Source organism: Balaenoptera acutorostrata, chromosome 10, assembly GCF_949987535.1.
Source record: "Balaenoptera acutorostrata chromosome 10, mBalAcu1.1, whole genome shotgun sequence".
Lineage (NCBI taxonomy): Eukaryota > Metazoa > Chordata > Mammalia > Artiodactyla > Balaenopteridae > Balaenoptera > Balaenoptera acutorostrata.
Genome location: NC_080073.1, coordinates 85,543,218 through 85,558,876, shown reverse-complemented (window position 1 = coordinate 85,558,876; position 15,659 = coordinate 85,543,218). Strand labels below are relative to the sequence as shown.

Sequence of the window (15,659 nt, the reverse complement as noted above, 5' to 3'; positions counted from 1 at the left end):
TATGAAGTTATTAACCCTTTAATTCCTCACATGCAAATCAGATTGCACTTACTGAAAAAAAATTTAAAAGTTCTTAAAATTCGTGTTTGAAGGAAAGCTGAGGGGTGATGGTACAGCGCTGCTATTAACCAATTGTGGCCACTGATCACTGGATATGTGGCTAGTTTGAACAAAGTAGTGGACAAGTAATATACACACTGGATTTCAAACAGTGCAAAATAAAAAAAAATGTGAAATATCTAACAATTATATTGATTACATGTTGAAATGAATATTTTAGATATATGGGGTTAAACAGAATACTATTAAAAATAATTTCTTGTTTTTATTTTGTTCTAATGTTGCTAGAAAAGTTTCCGTTTCTTATGTAGCTTGTATTTATTTCTACTGGAAATTGCTGTTACAGAGCAAACAACTTTACAGGAAAAATGAAAAAAAAAATTGAGGCCACACATAACTGAGACTATCAGAGGATTGCGGGAACTACAAATAAAATTTTCGAGTCCTAACCAGTCCGGTTACCGGTTGGATAGTCCTGATCTCTTTTTGTCCAATCAGCTTGTGACTCTTGCTATAAATAGGTGGCCAGGGGGCGCCTGTATGCTAGCTGAATCATCTAGCCATGGCTCGCACTAAGCAGACCGCTCGCAAGTCCACCGGCGGCAAGGCGCCGCGCAAGCAGCTGGCCACCAAAGCGGCCCGGAAGAGTGCGCCGGCCACGGGCGGCGTGAAGAAGCCGCACCGCTACCGGCCCGGCACGGTGGCCCTGCGCGAGATCCGCCGCTACCAGAAGTCCACGGAGCTGCTGATCCGCAAGCTGCCGTTCCAGCGGCTGGTGCGCGAGATCGCGCAGGACTTCAAGACCGACCTGCGCTTCCAGAGCTCGGCCGTGATGGCGCTGCAGGAGGCGTGTGAGGCCTACCTGGTGGGGCTCTTCGAGGACACCAACCTGTGTGCCATCCACGCCAAGCGCGTCACCATCATGCCCAAGGACATCCAGCTTGCCCGCCGCATCCGCGGGGAGAGGGCGTGAGCCTGAAGGTCTCCCATTCACCCCAAAAGGCTCTTTTCAGAGCCGCCCATATGCACACTGAAAAAGGACTGTTTCCCTGCTAATTACTGCTGCTAGCTTTGCTTGTGGGAGACAGGTGGACTTTATACATTTTGATTTTCTAAGTACCAGGTGTATGGGTTATTTCCATCTCCCAATTTAGTAAAACAAGTGGTTAGACCTTCCTTACATTCCTAATTTCTCTTAGTTAGAAAACACATTACTGCTACGATTAGACTGTCAGATGTGATCATGCCCATTCCTTTTCTGAGGGGGCTTGTGCAATGCAGGACCTATGATTTCCACATGGAATTTAGGGTGATGCTAATATTTTACCAAGTTAAAATGATCTAATGTTTTCTACTTGGATTAACACCTTAAGCAAAAAATAATTGAGTGTCCCCTCCCAGGAATCAGCCTTCCTATGGGAAAAAAGATTTGATGGGAAGCAGTCGTCCCCCACCCCCGCCCCAGCCACATCTAAGGCCAATTTCTAAACAGATTGGTATTCTTGAGTGTGTAAACAGGGCCTTCTGGCTTGGGGAACTGAGATTAAGTCAAGAGGGACCCACAACAGAGATGGCCCTTTCTGCTGGCTGGGTAGGGCACCCTCTCCTGGATATATGCAGTCAGTATATTGCTTCCCCAAGTAATCTTTCAGTTCTCATTATTTGAAGATTTATTCAGGGGAAATGAGCAGTCCTAGTTATGTGTACGTTTCTAATTATGTGGATACAAATATTCCATGTCTCTAAACTCTCTATGTGCTGAACTCCGGTAGTCAGTTATCCTACCTAAGCTTTTCTGGAATTTCAACATAATTTCATCATTCCATACAAGGAACTTGGAGTTTTGCTATAGTAATGGCTCACAAAAATGAATACTCAGACACCAGACCATTTTGGCTCATGCTAATGGGTAGATGGTGATGCCAAGTACTAAGATAAGAATCACTGGGAAAGTAGTGATGATGATGTTCAGTCTGGGATATACATTTTGAATTTCCCGGAGATCTACAAGAATATCAGAAAGTAGATGTATGTGTATGTCTGAACTTGAGATAAGTCTGGGATGGACATAAAAATTTGGAAGTCATTAGTATATATAAAGCATTTGAAACCAAAGGACTGGCCTAGAGATCCCTCTGGCTCTTCCTCTCTTGTGACCACTCTGCCTTATTTGCCAGTATCGAACTTTTTGTCATTTGCCTGCACATACCACAAGCCATGAATTTGGTGACGCTCATTTTCTGCTGGAATCCCTACACTTTCCTCTATTTCCCGATTTCCTTTAATCCTCAGACCAAGTGTTACCTCTCACAGATCTTACTCCTCTATGCTCCCCTTATATTCTGAGCTTACTTATCTTACTACATTGTTCTTTATTTACTCTTGTTTCTCCCCATTAGATTTTCTTTAGGACCGGCGGCGTCTCATTAACATTGTATCCTTAATGCATGGTACCCAAGTGTGTGATATTTTTTGAAAACAAGTGCATTCGAATTTAATAAAAGAGGAAACAGAAGAAATTGCCTTTGTGCCTGCATTTCTTGAAATGGCAAAACTGCAAAGTGGCATATATGTTCCAAAGCTTTCCTAAAACATAGAATTAAAGGACCTTGCTATGCCTGATCAGAAATACGAACATACCAGAATCTTTTATTATTCTGAAAACGGCCTTTGGTTGTTTCAGAATTCATCTTTTTTTTTTTCAAACTGTAAGTCTTAATCATTAGTGCTCTTGGAATCAATAGCATCCAGCACCATCGTTGTTACAGTCAAGCTTGAATTGTTCTATTTGTATATCTACTTAATTTTTCCAGCCTAGGTAACGACTGGGTATCGTTAAGCGTTTTAAAGCAACTCTTTAAGAGCAAAATTTTTAAGATGCAGGATTTACTGTCTTCCTGACACCCCAGATGAGTTTGTGTATCATTCACAAAAACCACTTCAGGGCCCCTCCAACAGATGCTTTCGCTTCATAAAAACTCACTTATACCACTTGCCTACCTCCCACATACGGACATAGATGAGTCAACTTAATAACCTTGTAGCTTCAGTGATTTTGAAATTAAGTCTGACACAAATTGTGAATTTTGTTGACAACGGCTCCTAAATACCAACTCTGAAATATGGAACAGAAGAGATGAGGACACCCTAGGACTGAAACCTAATTTGAGTATCAGTACTATACTTCACAGAACAAATTAAAATTGTACCAAGTCGTGTCACCTTTTTTATGATGATAGAAGTGGCTCTGAAAAGAGCCTTTTGGTGTTTCCAAACTTGGTCCCTACTTGGTCTTGTGGTGGCTCTCAGTCTTCTTGGGCAGTAGCACGGCCTGGATATTAGGCAGGACACCACCCTGCGCGATAGTGACTTTACCCAGCAGCTTGTTGAGCTCCTCGTCGTTGCGAATGGCCAGCTGCAAGTGACGCGGGATAATGCGCGTCTTCTTGTTGTCGCGGGCCGCGTTGCCCGCCAACTCCAAGATCTCGGCCGTCAGGTACTCCAGCACTGCCGCCAGATACAACGGCGCGCCGGCCCCGACCCGCTCGGCGTAGTTGCCTTTGCGGAGCAAACGGTGCACTCGGCCCACGGGGAACTGAAGCCCGGCCCGCGACGAGCGGGTCTTCGACTTGGCGCGAGCCTTACCGCCTTGTTTCCCTCGCCCAGACATAACTACGGGCCTACAAACGCTTTCAGGGATAACTGACACAAAAGCCAAGAACCACAGCTTTTATAGCCCCTGCTAGGAACGAAAAGGAAGCTATACGATTGGCTAACATTTTACTTTCATTTAGGCCAATGGAAACGCGACTATTCAGGATGCCTACCTTGATTGGGCAAAACTGAGCTATGACTTCACTGGAGAAGAATCACCAATCACTAGAAACCTTTACCGCACCTCATTTGCATAAAGCCTTGTTGTTAAAGTGGTACCTGTTGGTTTCCTAATCGTTCGTTTTACCTTGATCGCAGTTCTTCGCCATGCCGGAGTCCGCCAAGTCCACTTCTGCTCCAAAGAAGGGTTCCAAGAAGGCGGTGACCAAGGTCCACAAAAAAGATGGTAAGAAGCGCAAGCGCAGCCGCAAGGAAAGCTACTCCGTGTACGTGTACAAAGTGCTGAAGCAGGTCCATCCGGACACTGGTATCTCGTCTAAAGCCATGGGCATCATGAATTCGTTCGTTAACGACATCTTCGAGCGCATCGCGGGCGAGGCGTCGCGCTTGGCGCATTACAACAAGCGCTCGACCATCACCTCCAGGGAGATCCAGACGGCCGTTCGCCTGCTGCTGCCCGGCGAGCTGGCCAAGCACGCCGTGTCAGAGGGCACCAAGGCAGTCACCAAGTACACCAGCTCCAAGTGAGTCACTGATTGCTGAGCGATTGATCAGACTTTCTCACACCCACTGGCTCTTTTCAGAGCCACCTACACTTTTCGAAAAAGAGCTTGTCCGTTGTTAGGTCTGTTTTGAAATGTTTCATGTTTCTTTGAATGTGTAAGTATAGCTTTAGATAAAAAATTTCTACGTTTTTGGGGGAGCCTTGATTCTCATGCATTTTTGCATGTTTGTTACAGTTGGCTTTCACTATTATAAGTAGCTTTCGTGTACTTAATGAAGAACTAATAATGCATGTATCCTTCGGCTTGCAGAAGTATTTGAAGATAAATCTTTGCACTGCAAGTAGCCAGAGCATCGCAGTAACTCCTGGGGTTTCTTTAATCTTATCTCTGGATCCTATCCCGATAAGCTACCTAGTTTTGGGGTCCTATCCAATAATCTACTTAGCTACTTACTGCCTATGAAATTGAAGTAAGGAATTACTTACTCCTGGAGGATCCAGAAGTCGAAGGTATTAGTTGACAAGGAGGCCGAATTTGCAGCCAGTGTGTCTGAGTGCTTCCTCCCTAAGCTGCAACAGGTCCACAACTTTATGCATTATTAAAGTCTCAGCCTTAATAGTTGGAAGCTAGGGTAATTTTAAGATAGATTGCTGACAGGACTTGATGACTTAAGAGTTGCGAGACAGCATAATGTAGGTTGTTCCATTTTCTAGTTTCTCACCTAGTTCCCTCTCCTTTCAATTTACCCCACCTTGCTCCACCACCTCTCATACGTAACTGTAAAATGATAAACATTGTTAAAGGGATTAGATGGCTTTTAGTCATGGAGTAAACAAGAGCAGTTTGAAAAATAAACCTGAGTCCTTTCTCTTGTGCCAGGCTAAGAGTAAAGAGTTGGAAATTTTAAAATTTTTCCTTCACCTCTTCAGTTCTCTTTGAAATGATTATAACTTTTCTATGTTGGCAGGAAAGCCTGGTGCCTCTGAAAAACCCAAAGGCGTTTTCTTTTTTCTTGAAACAAGTTACAATGTTAATACATTTTAATGGAAACACAATAGGAAGGACTAGTGTCCCCAGTACATTACAGAAATTACGTTAAAGAGGGTACTTTATCACTGGCAAAAAAATCCATAAATCTTGCTTGCTGACCACTTGATCAACCAAAGACAAAAAAAAAAAATCATCTATCCCCAAAGTAATTCTGAATGTAACAAATAGATTTTGGAAACCATAGTATATAGAACAGAATAGAATTTTAGCAATAGCTCCAAGTATGATGTTAAAGGCATTTCATTGGTGGAGAAAAGAATTATTTTAAAAATCTGACTGTTTAAGGAATTGCTAGGGAATTGTTTAAAACTGTGCTATGGAGAATTCATGGGGAGGAATAATAAGCAGATATTAATAACTTATTAAAAACTCAAGGGAAATTGAGTTAAATATACCAGTGTAAAGAGGTTTTAAAAGGGCATATGCAGCATTGCATACATTTTCTTTGAAAGAATATCTGCTTTTATCTATTCACCAAAATACCAAATTAGCTACCAGCAGTGATCTCTGTGTGGTGAGATAACGAGTTTTGCCCTTTTCCACAACACTAATGTTTTGCGTTCGCATTCAAAAGCAATTGTTAAAGCCTTAAAACATGGTAACAAAATAAGTTACCACAGCGTGAAACAGTACAAAAGAACAAAGAAAGCCTCTTTTTCTTTTTTTTTTTTTTTGGTCAAATTCCCCTCCCCCCCTTAGGGCGGGACTTCCCGCCTTCAGGTTCTCAGTTCGGTCCGCTAACGGACGTATAAAGACTTGCATCCGCGAGCTGTAGAAGCTAGGCTTTGGTGGACCTTTAAGTGTTCGTTATGTCGGGTCGTGGGAAAGGGGGGAAGGGTCTCGGAAAGGGGGGCGCGAAACGCCACCGCAAGGTCCTGCGCGATAATATCCAGGGCATCACCAAGCCCGCCATTCGGCGTCTGGCCCGGCGTGGTGGCGTCAAGCGCATCTCCGGCCTTATCTACGAGGAGACCCGCGGGGTGCTGAAGGTGTTCCTGGAGAACGTGATTCGGGACGCTGTCACTTATACCGAGCACGCCAAGCGCAAGACTGTCACCGCTATGGATGTGGTCTACGCGCTCAAGCGCCAGGGACGCACCCTTTATGGTTTTGGCGGCTGAGTGTTTAGTTTTGCGTCTGTTCCTTTAACAAAAGGCCCTTTTCAGGGCTTCCTACTTTTCCCTTGTAAGGAGCTGTGATTCTGATATTTTTCATTGCTTGGAGTTGTTAAAATAACGAAAAGTGTAATTATTGTACTTTGGTCTGCGAAACTGTTTTGTGCTTTGGGACGCGTGTGTCCCCAATCCCGCCCAGGTACAGCAGGAGTCGTTAGGATCGCTATCCAGTCAATTCCTTACCTAAGGATATATTCACGCTGAATTAGTATGGGGTCTTTAGTTGTGTAATTTGCTAAAGGAGGTAGTGGGGAAAGTCCTTGCAGATGCCTACGTTCACTACTACGTAACTTTCTTTTAGAAAGTAATTTTTATAATTTAACCACCTATGAAAAGTGGGGTAACTTTGTGTCAGTTAATACACTGTACCACTGGCAAGAAGTCACACACAATCGAGTCTGGCAGTGTTACTTGGAAAAAGTGTATTCAGATGCCAAACTGGGAAAGTGTTTTATAGAAAAAGAATTCGTCTTTAAGGTTAGTTAGTGACATCTCTGCCCCTCTAAAGGTAATAACTATCTTGTCAAATCAAGCTCGCAGGCATGTTCTATGTGCCTGGAGGGATAGTCAGCAGCCTATTGCTGGTCTGGATCACTTATTTACCACAAAGGATAGGGAGAACATTTTATACAAATTAGTCCACTCATAGAGTCAAGTGAGTAAAGGGTTTTTTTGGTTGCTTTTAAAAGGCGAGGCTCATAATTGGCACTCATTAAGTCTTAATTTATGTATTTGGTGAAATGGTGAATGTCACTGGTGACAAGAACTGGGGAGTGACAGTTATAGTAATGGATTCAGATAAAGCAAAAGTACAAAATTCCTGGTCCACATATGGAGAGCACATATGTTTTATTTAGACATATTTTTCTTAATTTTTTTGTCACTAATGTAAGCATGTTAATGAAAAATGTACTTGTTTTCAACTTGTGAAAAATCGTCCGATTTGGCACTGCTAAGCAGACCCACATATATTTTCGACATAAAGAATAATCTCTCTGTTTAGGATGTAAAAGATAAAAAATATTTTAAGAGATGTAAATGTCCTGGTTTGTGACTTTACTACCAAAGGGATGCAAGATGGTGAAACATTTAAGCATAATCATTAGAAGCAGATGGCTTGGGATTAAACCTATACCACCATTCTCTTGTGGTGAGAACGGGTTAAGTTACACATCTTTTCTGGGCCTTAGTTTCTCCATTTATACAATTGTGTGATAATGATATTGATACCTCGCTCAAAGGATTGTTTTGAGGATTAATGAGTTGATAAATGAAAAGTGCTTAAGTACCAGTGCCTGACAAATAGTAAGTGCAATGTGAAGCAGTTATTACTCATTTATGCCTCATCCCTAATTGCATCACAACCACATTCCAGCTGAGATTCTCTAATCTGTTATGGGGCCATGGGAAATACCCTAAAGTCAATATGTTTTTTGAAACAGTTTTTGCACTTGGAGATATTATCTTGATTATTCCTACTGTGTCACACCTGTTCGTTTGTACTCACATTCTGGGTGGTAAATAAAAGGCAGGAGGAGCCTTCCTTAGCCTTCTGAGGATGATCACAGCATAACTGGATAGGTTTGCTGTGATTTTTGTCTTTCTCTTTCTCACTTTCTATCAACCTCATCTCATTTTTCTGAATAGCCATAGGATTTAACTGCCAAAGAGAAACTCAGACATCATGTGGACAAAAGATCTGTCTCTTATGTGAAGGCACATAAGAATTACTATGAAAAAGTTGTTTGTTTAAATAATAACTGGTCTTTCCATAGACCAGTTAATCAGAATCTGTAGGATTGGGTCACCTCAAATACAACTCATTAGCTCATTAGCACCTCCCATTTCTACTGGTCCCACAGGCCTTTTCAAATCTAAGGGGAAATCTTGGTGTTTTAATACCATCTTTTCATCAATTTCAACTTTAAGAGAATGCTCTGAAAGGCTGTGGAACTCTCAGACCCAAATTAAGGGACAAAGGATCAATCATCCTTTGTTGCAATGAGAGGGCCTGTCCAGGAGTTCAAGTTTTTACCTTTCTCCCAAGAGAGGATTTAGTTCAAAATTCATGGGTTTATTTTATCTGTTGTTAATGGATTAAAGTTTGTTGCATAAAAAGTTCTTGCTATAAACATCTGCTAGGTTCAGCGGTTATAGAATCAAGACATCAGAAACCAAGGACAACTTCTTGGCTTTCCTTTCCAGCTGTACTGGGAAAACTACCCTTAAAAAAGAAACCATAGGAGTTCCCTGGTGGTGCAGTAGTTGGGGATCTGCCTGCCAATGAAGGGGACATGCGTTCCATCCCTGGTCGGGGAGGATCCCACATACTGCAGAGCGGCTAAGCCCGTGTGCCACAGCTGCTGACCCTGCACTCTGGAGCCTGAGAGCCACAACCGCTGAGCCCGTGCACCACAACTACTGAAGCCCGCATGCTCTAGGGCCCATGGCTGCAACTGCTGAACCCACATGCTGCAACTACTGAGGCCCACGCACCTGGAACCCATGCTCCGCAACAGGAGGTGCCGCAGTGGGAGGCCCACATACTGCAACAGAGAGTAGCCCCTGCTCCCCCGCTCGCCACAACTGAAGAAACCCCACGTGCAGCGACAAAGACCCAATGCAGACAAAAAAACCCAAAAAAACAAAAAACAAAAAACACAACATAGTCTACACTAAAACCTTAACACATAGAAAAAATTATTGTGACTAAATACCCTGAGAATCAGCATGTATTACTTAACACAGTTTCATTGCTTGTTCAGGACTCTAACCTAGTGAGTATACAGGAAAGCTCTCAGTCAATAGCATAAGGAATGTTAGTTAATTAATTCATTTATTCATTAATATTACTGAATGACTGCTGTGCTTCAGGCATTGTACTTGGCACTGGTGATACAGCAAGGAAAAAAACAGTCTCTTTTTACTAGGGAAAGACAGAAGATAAACTAATACACAATCATTTTTCTACATCCAATGGCCAATTATTATTCTTCATTTTATTTGACCTATTGGAAACACTGACATAATTGACCCTACAATTTCTCTTTGATATACTTTCTTCACTTGGTTCTCTCTTACCAGAGGCTCTGTATCTATTGCTAGCTCATCTCTTCTCCCCAGACCCTTAATGTTGGGGTATACAGGGCTAAGTTTTTACTACTTTTTCTGTACTCACTCGCTTGAAGATCTCACCAAGTTCAGACTTTCAATACCAGCTGTACATTAATGACTTCCAATTTTATATTGCCAACCCAGGCTTCTCTCCTAAACTCCAGACAGACATACACCCAATTTCTTTTTCTTTTTCTTTTTCTTTTCTTTTCTTTTTTTTTTTGTGGGGGTGGGGGTGGGGGGCGAGTGGCTTGCAGTACCTTAGTTCCCCCACTAGGGACTGAACCCAGGCCTCAGCAGTGAAAGCACCGAGTCTGAACCACTGGACAGCCAGAGAATTCCCTACAGTTCCCTATATTTTTTCTTCACATGGATGTTTGACATCTTAAAGTTAACATGTCCAAAATAGAATCCTTGGTACTCCCCCATCCTAATCTTTCATTAAAACATTCCCCCATTTAGTTATAATTACTTCATTCTTGTCCATTCAATTCTTCTAGAAATCCTCTTGATTTTGCCTTCAAAATATATATGGAAAAATCAATTCTCTGTACCACTATGCTACCACCCTGGCTTGAGGACCGTCTTCTCTCCCCTAGGTTACTGGCTTCAGTTTCCTTAATATTTTTCCTACTTCCACATTTGACTCCCCACTGTCCTGCGGGAAGGTACTTTGATGCCCTGGTAGCCTCCAAACACACTACCAGGCAAGCTCTCCCATGGCATAAAAAGACTCAAATTAAATCAAAATGTTGGGGATGCATGATTTTTTAAATCAATTTAAACACATAACCTGAGACAAGGGGAAAGATGTAGGGTAAGTTAAGACTTAAAATAAGGGTTCAAGGAGATGGGCCACAGTAGCTGAATCATGGGTTACACAATGCTCAGATATCTTTCTGCTGCATCAACCTTTCTTACTGATGGTTTGGTTATGAAGCCCAGAGTCCAGGTTTGGGCAAGAATGTCCACAGATAGACCCTGGCCTATGAAAGAGAGATTATTACCCCTGGCCACATCTGTTGCTCACCAATTTGCCTGCCAAATAGCCATGGGTTTTATTTGTGTTATCTTGGGCAAAGGACGCATGGGGGCCAGAATGGATACCCCATATCCCAAATATATTTAGTGTATCAGGAATATTTAGTGACTCATGTAACCCAGGCATATTTAGTGTCCAGGTGTATCAGGTATAAGTAGTGCCTCAGGATCGTGCAGATCTCCTGGTCCTTTCTCCTTATACTTAACACACATGTGCTCTACTTTCTAACTACTTATCTATACAGTACTTAATGCATCTTATGAGTTTCATCCATCACATTTGTTTCTCTGTAGCAGAATTAAATCTTTGCAAATAGTATAAGAAATACATATTTCATAATATTTAGGAAGCCAAGATCAAGAATTGGATTAGATATGCTCAGACCTTTAGATAGGTATTTTATAATAGAGTATTTAAATTTTTATCTTTTGTTTAACTTGGTCTGTTTTTTATTAATATGACATAGTTGTGAAAAAGGGATGAAGGCTTACTTGTTTAAGGAGGAGTGGTTAGTTCTAAGCCTATATTAATAACCACATTCCTATGAAAAAGGATTTTGTATAAAATCCCATCACTCTTCTGTATTGTTTTGTAGACAGGGCCAATCAATCTATATTTTATATTTTCAAAAGTCATGTTAAGGGGCTTCCCTGGTGGCGCAGTGGTTGGAAGTCCGCCTGCCAATGCAGGGGACACGGGTTCGAGCCCCGGTCCGGGAGGATCCCGCGTGCCGCGGAGCGGCTAGGCCCGTGGGCCACAACTACTGAGCCTGCGCGTCTGGAGCCTGTGCTCCGCAACAGGAGAGGCCGGGATAGTGAGAGGCCCGCGCACCGCGATGAAGAGTGGGCCCCGCTCGCTGCAACTGGAGAAAGCCCTTGCACAGAAGCTAAGACCCAACACATCCACAAATAAATAAATAAATAAATTTATTTAAAAACACCTATGTAACATGAAATATCTAAAAATCTTATATGTTCTGGTATAATGTTATGTCATAAAAAAAAAAAAAGTCATGTTAAGTATTTTTATCAAAAGTTCTTTTAATGGAATATTTTTCTAAAATTTGATGAGTCAGTTTGAAAAATATAGCAACTGAAAGTATAAAAAGGTTTTAGTAAAGGACCTTTAGCCACAATCAAATCAGTTCATTCAGTCCAAAGTGATTAATTCTTGGGAATTCCCTGGCGGTCCAGTGGTTAGGGTTCCGCGCTTCCACTGAAGGAGACACAGGTTCGATCCCTGGGGTGGGGGGAACTAAAATCCCCTCACGCCACGTGGCCAAAAAAAAAAAAAAAGTGATTAATCATTGCTTTGTTGATCTTGGGTTAAGCAGCCTGCTTCTAATATGGCTTGCAAAATCTTAAATCAGACCTGTGGTAGAGCTTGACAGTATCAGGTACAGTTATTTATTAAAGTTCTTTTGATGTTTCTTCTGGAAAACTCAATTTCAGATCTGTTTTGTAGCAGGGGCCTTTAGAGATAACTGCATAGAAAACCAGCAACTATCTGTTGATGATAAGAGAGAAAACGTCTGGTCAATGTATTATATTAATCAACATTATCAGTATGGAGTAGGATAGAATCGCCAATTTAGGTATGTATTATGAATAGTGAGGACATTGACATACCTCCCAGTGCCCTTTGATATAGGCCATAAAGTATTTGCTATTATTGTCACCAAATGAGAAGCTATTTATACCTAGGAACAAAATCTGTTGGCAGTTTTTTGTGTCTTTTATATGCATATAATTATGGTCTACCCAACTTAAAAAGTATAACTGTTAAACATTTATATCAATAACATTTTATCTGGTTAACTTAGGGATGTATAGTTTCCTCTTTTGATTTGCTCTCTTTTTTCAAATATTGCACAATATATAGAGAACAATTCTCACAACTGTATACGCTTCATTACAAATATAAATGAGAGAACAAACCTTACGTTTGGCCTAGTGGTCACAACTACAAAAATAATTTAGGTATAAATAGATAATACCTTAATGGCTTCATTATTCAAAATTTGGGGGTCTGGATTTAGAAAAAGTAATATCAAAAAGAAATCAGGCTATGAATGTAATAGATTTCTACAGCCAAATACTAAAATATTGGGTATAAGATAGCATTTAAACTATGCACAGAATGCTTAGGGATTTTTTTTGATTGTTGGGGGTTTTTTTCTTTTTTCTTTTTTAAAGAACTGAGAGACTTTTGTCAAAATTATTCGAGAAATCAATGGAAAGCCACAAATAGTAATAGACCCTCAGAAAATGTTGGGGAAATATAATTAAAAGCAAAATCTCCCAATTCAGAAAAGCTCTCCAAAAAGGGAGTAGGAACAGAAAAGTTTTACTATTGCATAAGCATTAAACCAGAATGTGAAGCAGGTCACAGGCAATTTGCTAAAGGGATTGCAAAGCAAGGAGAGAAATCTCTTTTATACAGCTAAATGGGTACAACCCTTTCAAACATTATGTAGGCTTAGCAATTTGGAATCTTGTGATAAGGGAAGTTAGGCCTGTCTCTTTTCGGAACAGAGATTGTGTTATCTTCCTTGATTGTATTTCAAAGAGGAAACATTCCTGAGTTGGGAGACTGGCTAGATGAGTGTTTAGCACTTGACATTATGAAGATTAACTACTGGTGAGGCAAGGGAATTTTTAACTTCAGCTATAAAATATGTAAATCTGGTCATTGTTTTCTCATTTTTTGTACATGTGGGCAGTTTAGTCTGTGTCTCTGCATTAGTCAAGCTTTCACCTTTGGCTTTGGGTTTTTTCCTATAGCTTCTAAGACCTGTGGGAAGATACTAAGGACTCCTTTGAGGTTAGGTCTGGATTTCCTAATCTGTTAAGAAAAACTCTACCAAGGATCTTTTTTTAATTAGGTCTCCTAGCTTAGAGGGCTGCCCTGTATTTTTTCATCGTAGAGAACACTTCTGTAATGCGACCCTAGTTTTTTTTATAATTTAGTTGAAACGCCTTTTAATCACATCCCACCCTCACTAACTATTCTGTGAGATATTACAGTGAGCCTGTCCTTTATCAGCCTTCCATACTGGAGTGTTAAAGCCTAGTTAACAGCCACGGGTTTGTTTCTTGAGCAGAGGACACATGGAGCTAGAATAGGTTATTGTGATCGAATCGTAAGGCCTTATGTATACTAAATATGCCACGAATTAGTGAGGAGCCAGGTGCACTTCTTTTCCATCCCTTTCTAAACATTCGCTTGCACTCCATCTACAAAGAGAAATGCCACTCTGGTAAAACTTTCAAGTCACATGTATTTGGGTGATCCGTTTGCTTCCAGCTTATGCCCATCTAAGCTTTCTGTGCTCAAGCAAAGGAACTTTCACAGTAAAGGGTGTAAGCTGTGCTCCTAAATAGTTAAGGGTAAAGAGCAAAACGAAGAGCCAAGGATGTAGAGAATGTGAAGCGTGAAAAAGCTCAAAACAAACCAGCATCACGGCTCCTCAGATGAAAAGATGGGGGCCCTGAAAAGGGCCTTTTGTTGAACAAAGAGCGCGAACACTCAGCCGCCGAAGCCGTAGAGAGTACGTCCCTGGCGCTTGAGCGCGTAGACAACATCCATGGCAGTAACAGTCTTGCGCTTGGCGTGCTCTGTGTAGGTGACGGCGTCCCGGATTACGTTTTCCAAAAACACCTTCAGCACCCCGCGGGTCTCCTCGTAGATGAGACCAGAAATGCGCTTCACACCGCCACGCCGAGCCAGGCGTCGAATAGCAGGCTTTGTGATGCCCTGGATATTATCACGCAGAACTTTGCGATGACGCTTGGCGCCCCCTTTTCCAAGGCCCTTACCGCCTTTGCCCCGACCAGACATGCCGAAAACCTCGAGGCTTAACAAAGGTTAACTTCCAGGCCTCCCAGATGCAGGCCTTTATACGTCCGTTGGCGGACCGAACTGAGAACCTGGAGAAAGGTAGCGGGAAGTCCCGCCCCGGGAGGGGGGGAGGGGAATTTGACCAAAAAGAAAAAAAAGCCTTTTTTGTTCCTTTGTACTGTGTTTCACACGGTGGTAACTATTTTGTTACCGTGTTTAAGGCTTTAACAATTGCTTTTGAATGCGAACGCAAAACATAAATGTTGTGGAAAAGGGCAAAACTCGTTATCTCACCACACATAGATCATTGCTGGTAGCTAATTTCGTATCGATATTTTGGTGAACAGATAAAAGCACATATTCTTTCAAAGAAAATGTATGCAATGCCGCAAATGGCATTTTGGAACCTCTTTGAATACATTTTAGCCAATTTCCCTTATTTAAAGAGAAAATACATTTTTTATGTTTGCTTGTTATTCTTATGAATGCTCTTTAATACAGTTTTAACCAACTCCCTAGCAGCCAGTTTTTTTTAATAAATCATTTTTTTTCCATTTAAGAAAAATTTACTTCTTCACTATACTTGGGTATATACTATACTGACATTTCTAATGAAGGGTAGCAGTACCACTCCCAAATATCCTTTAGCATAAGGATTATTTTGAGCGGACTGTTTCTGAGAAAAAGCAGACACAGGAGAAGCTCTAAAAACAGAATTTACCCCTTTTTAAGGGAAATTTACATTTATATGAGAAATCTCCATTTGTAAGGGTGTCTCACTCAATGCGCCAGGAAGAGAAAGATAACTCACAAGAAACTTACCAATGGAGAAGGTGCAGGATTTAATCGGCCTCCCCTTGTTTACTGTGCTCTTCCAGGTCACCTCCTACAACAGCCACCCCCCGCCCCACGTCTTTTGTCTTTAGCTGAAGATGATATTTGAAGTGGCGGTTCGGGCCACTTCTGGGAGTTTTACTCAGTTCCCCTCTGTTTATTCCATGTATACATGAGACGTACACAGTATTAAACTTTGTTTTT

General features: G+C 41.5%; 4 protein-coding genes across 4 annotated transcripts in view; 2 read left to right on the top strand and 2 right to left on the bottom strand.

Annotated features, from left to right (window-relative positions):
• The first annotated feature begins 530 nt into the window (after window positions 1-530).
• On the top strand, window positions 531-7,594 carry LOC103011346 (histone H3.1). Its single transcript, XM_028165681.2, has 2 exons — window positions 531-953; window positions 6,252-7,594. Exons 1-2 carry the CDS (start codon window positions 623-625, stop codon window positions 6,569-6,571), a joined length of 651 nt encoding a protein of 216 aa, XP_028021482.2. The 5' UTR covers window positions 531-622; the 3' UTR covers window positions 6,572-7,594.
• LOC103011068 (histone H2A type 1-J-like) lies at window positions 3,337-3,730 on the bottom strand. Its single transcript, XM_007179071.2, has one exon. It carries the CDS (start codon window positions 3,728-3,730, stop codon window positions 3,344-3,346), a length of 387 nt encoding a protein of 128 aa, XP_007179133.1. The 3' UTR covers window positions 3,337-3,343.
• LOC103010782 (histone H2B type 2-F-like) lies at window positions 4,029-6,241 on the top strand. The gene has a single exon (XM_057554218.1). The coding sequence runs from the start codon at window positions 4,042-4,044 to the stop codon at window positions 4,420-4,422; it is 381 nt and encodes a 126-aa protein (XP_057410201.1). The 5' UTR covers window positions 4,029-4,041; the 3' UTR covers window positions 4,423-6,241.
• A 4,263-nt stretch (window positions 7,595-11,857) lies between the features above and the next one.
• The window catches only part of LOC103009128 (uncharacterized), a 29,993-nt gene continuing 26,191 nt past the window's right edge, over window positions 11,858-15,659 (bottom strand). The window contains exons 5-6 of the mRNA XM_028165670.2: window positions 14,236-14,637; window positions 11,858-12,287 (exon numbers count right to left, since the gene is read on the bottom strand). Of these exons, the coding sequence (XP_028021471.2) occupies window positions 14,310-14,637 (328 nt within the window). The 3' untranslated portion in view covers window positions 11,858-12,287; window positions 14,236-14,309. The remainder of the gene's footprint in view (window positions 12,288-14,235; window positions 14,638-15,659) is intronic.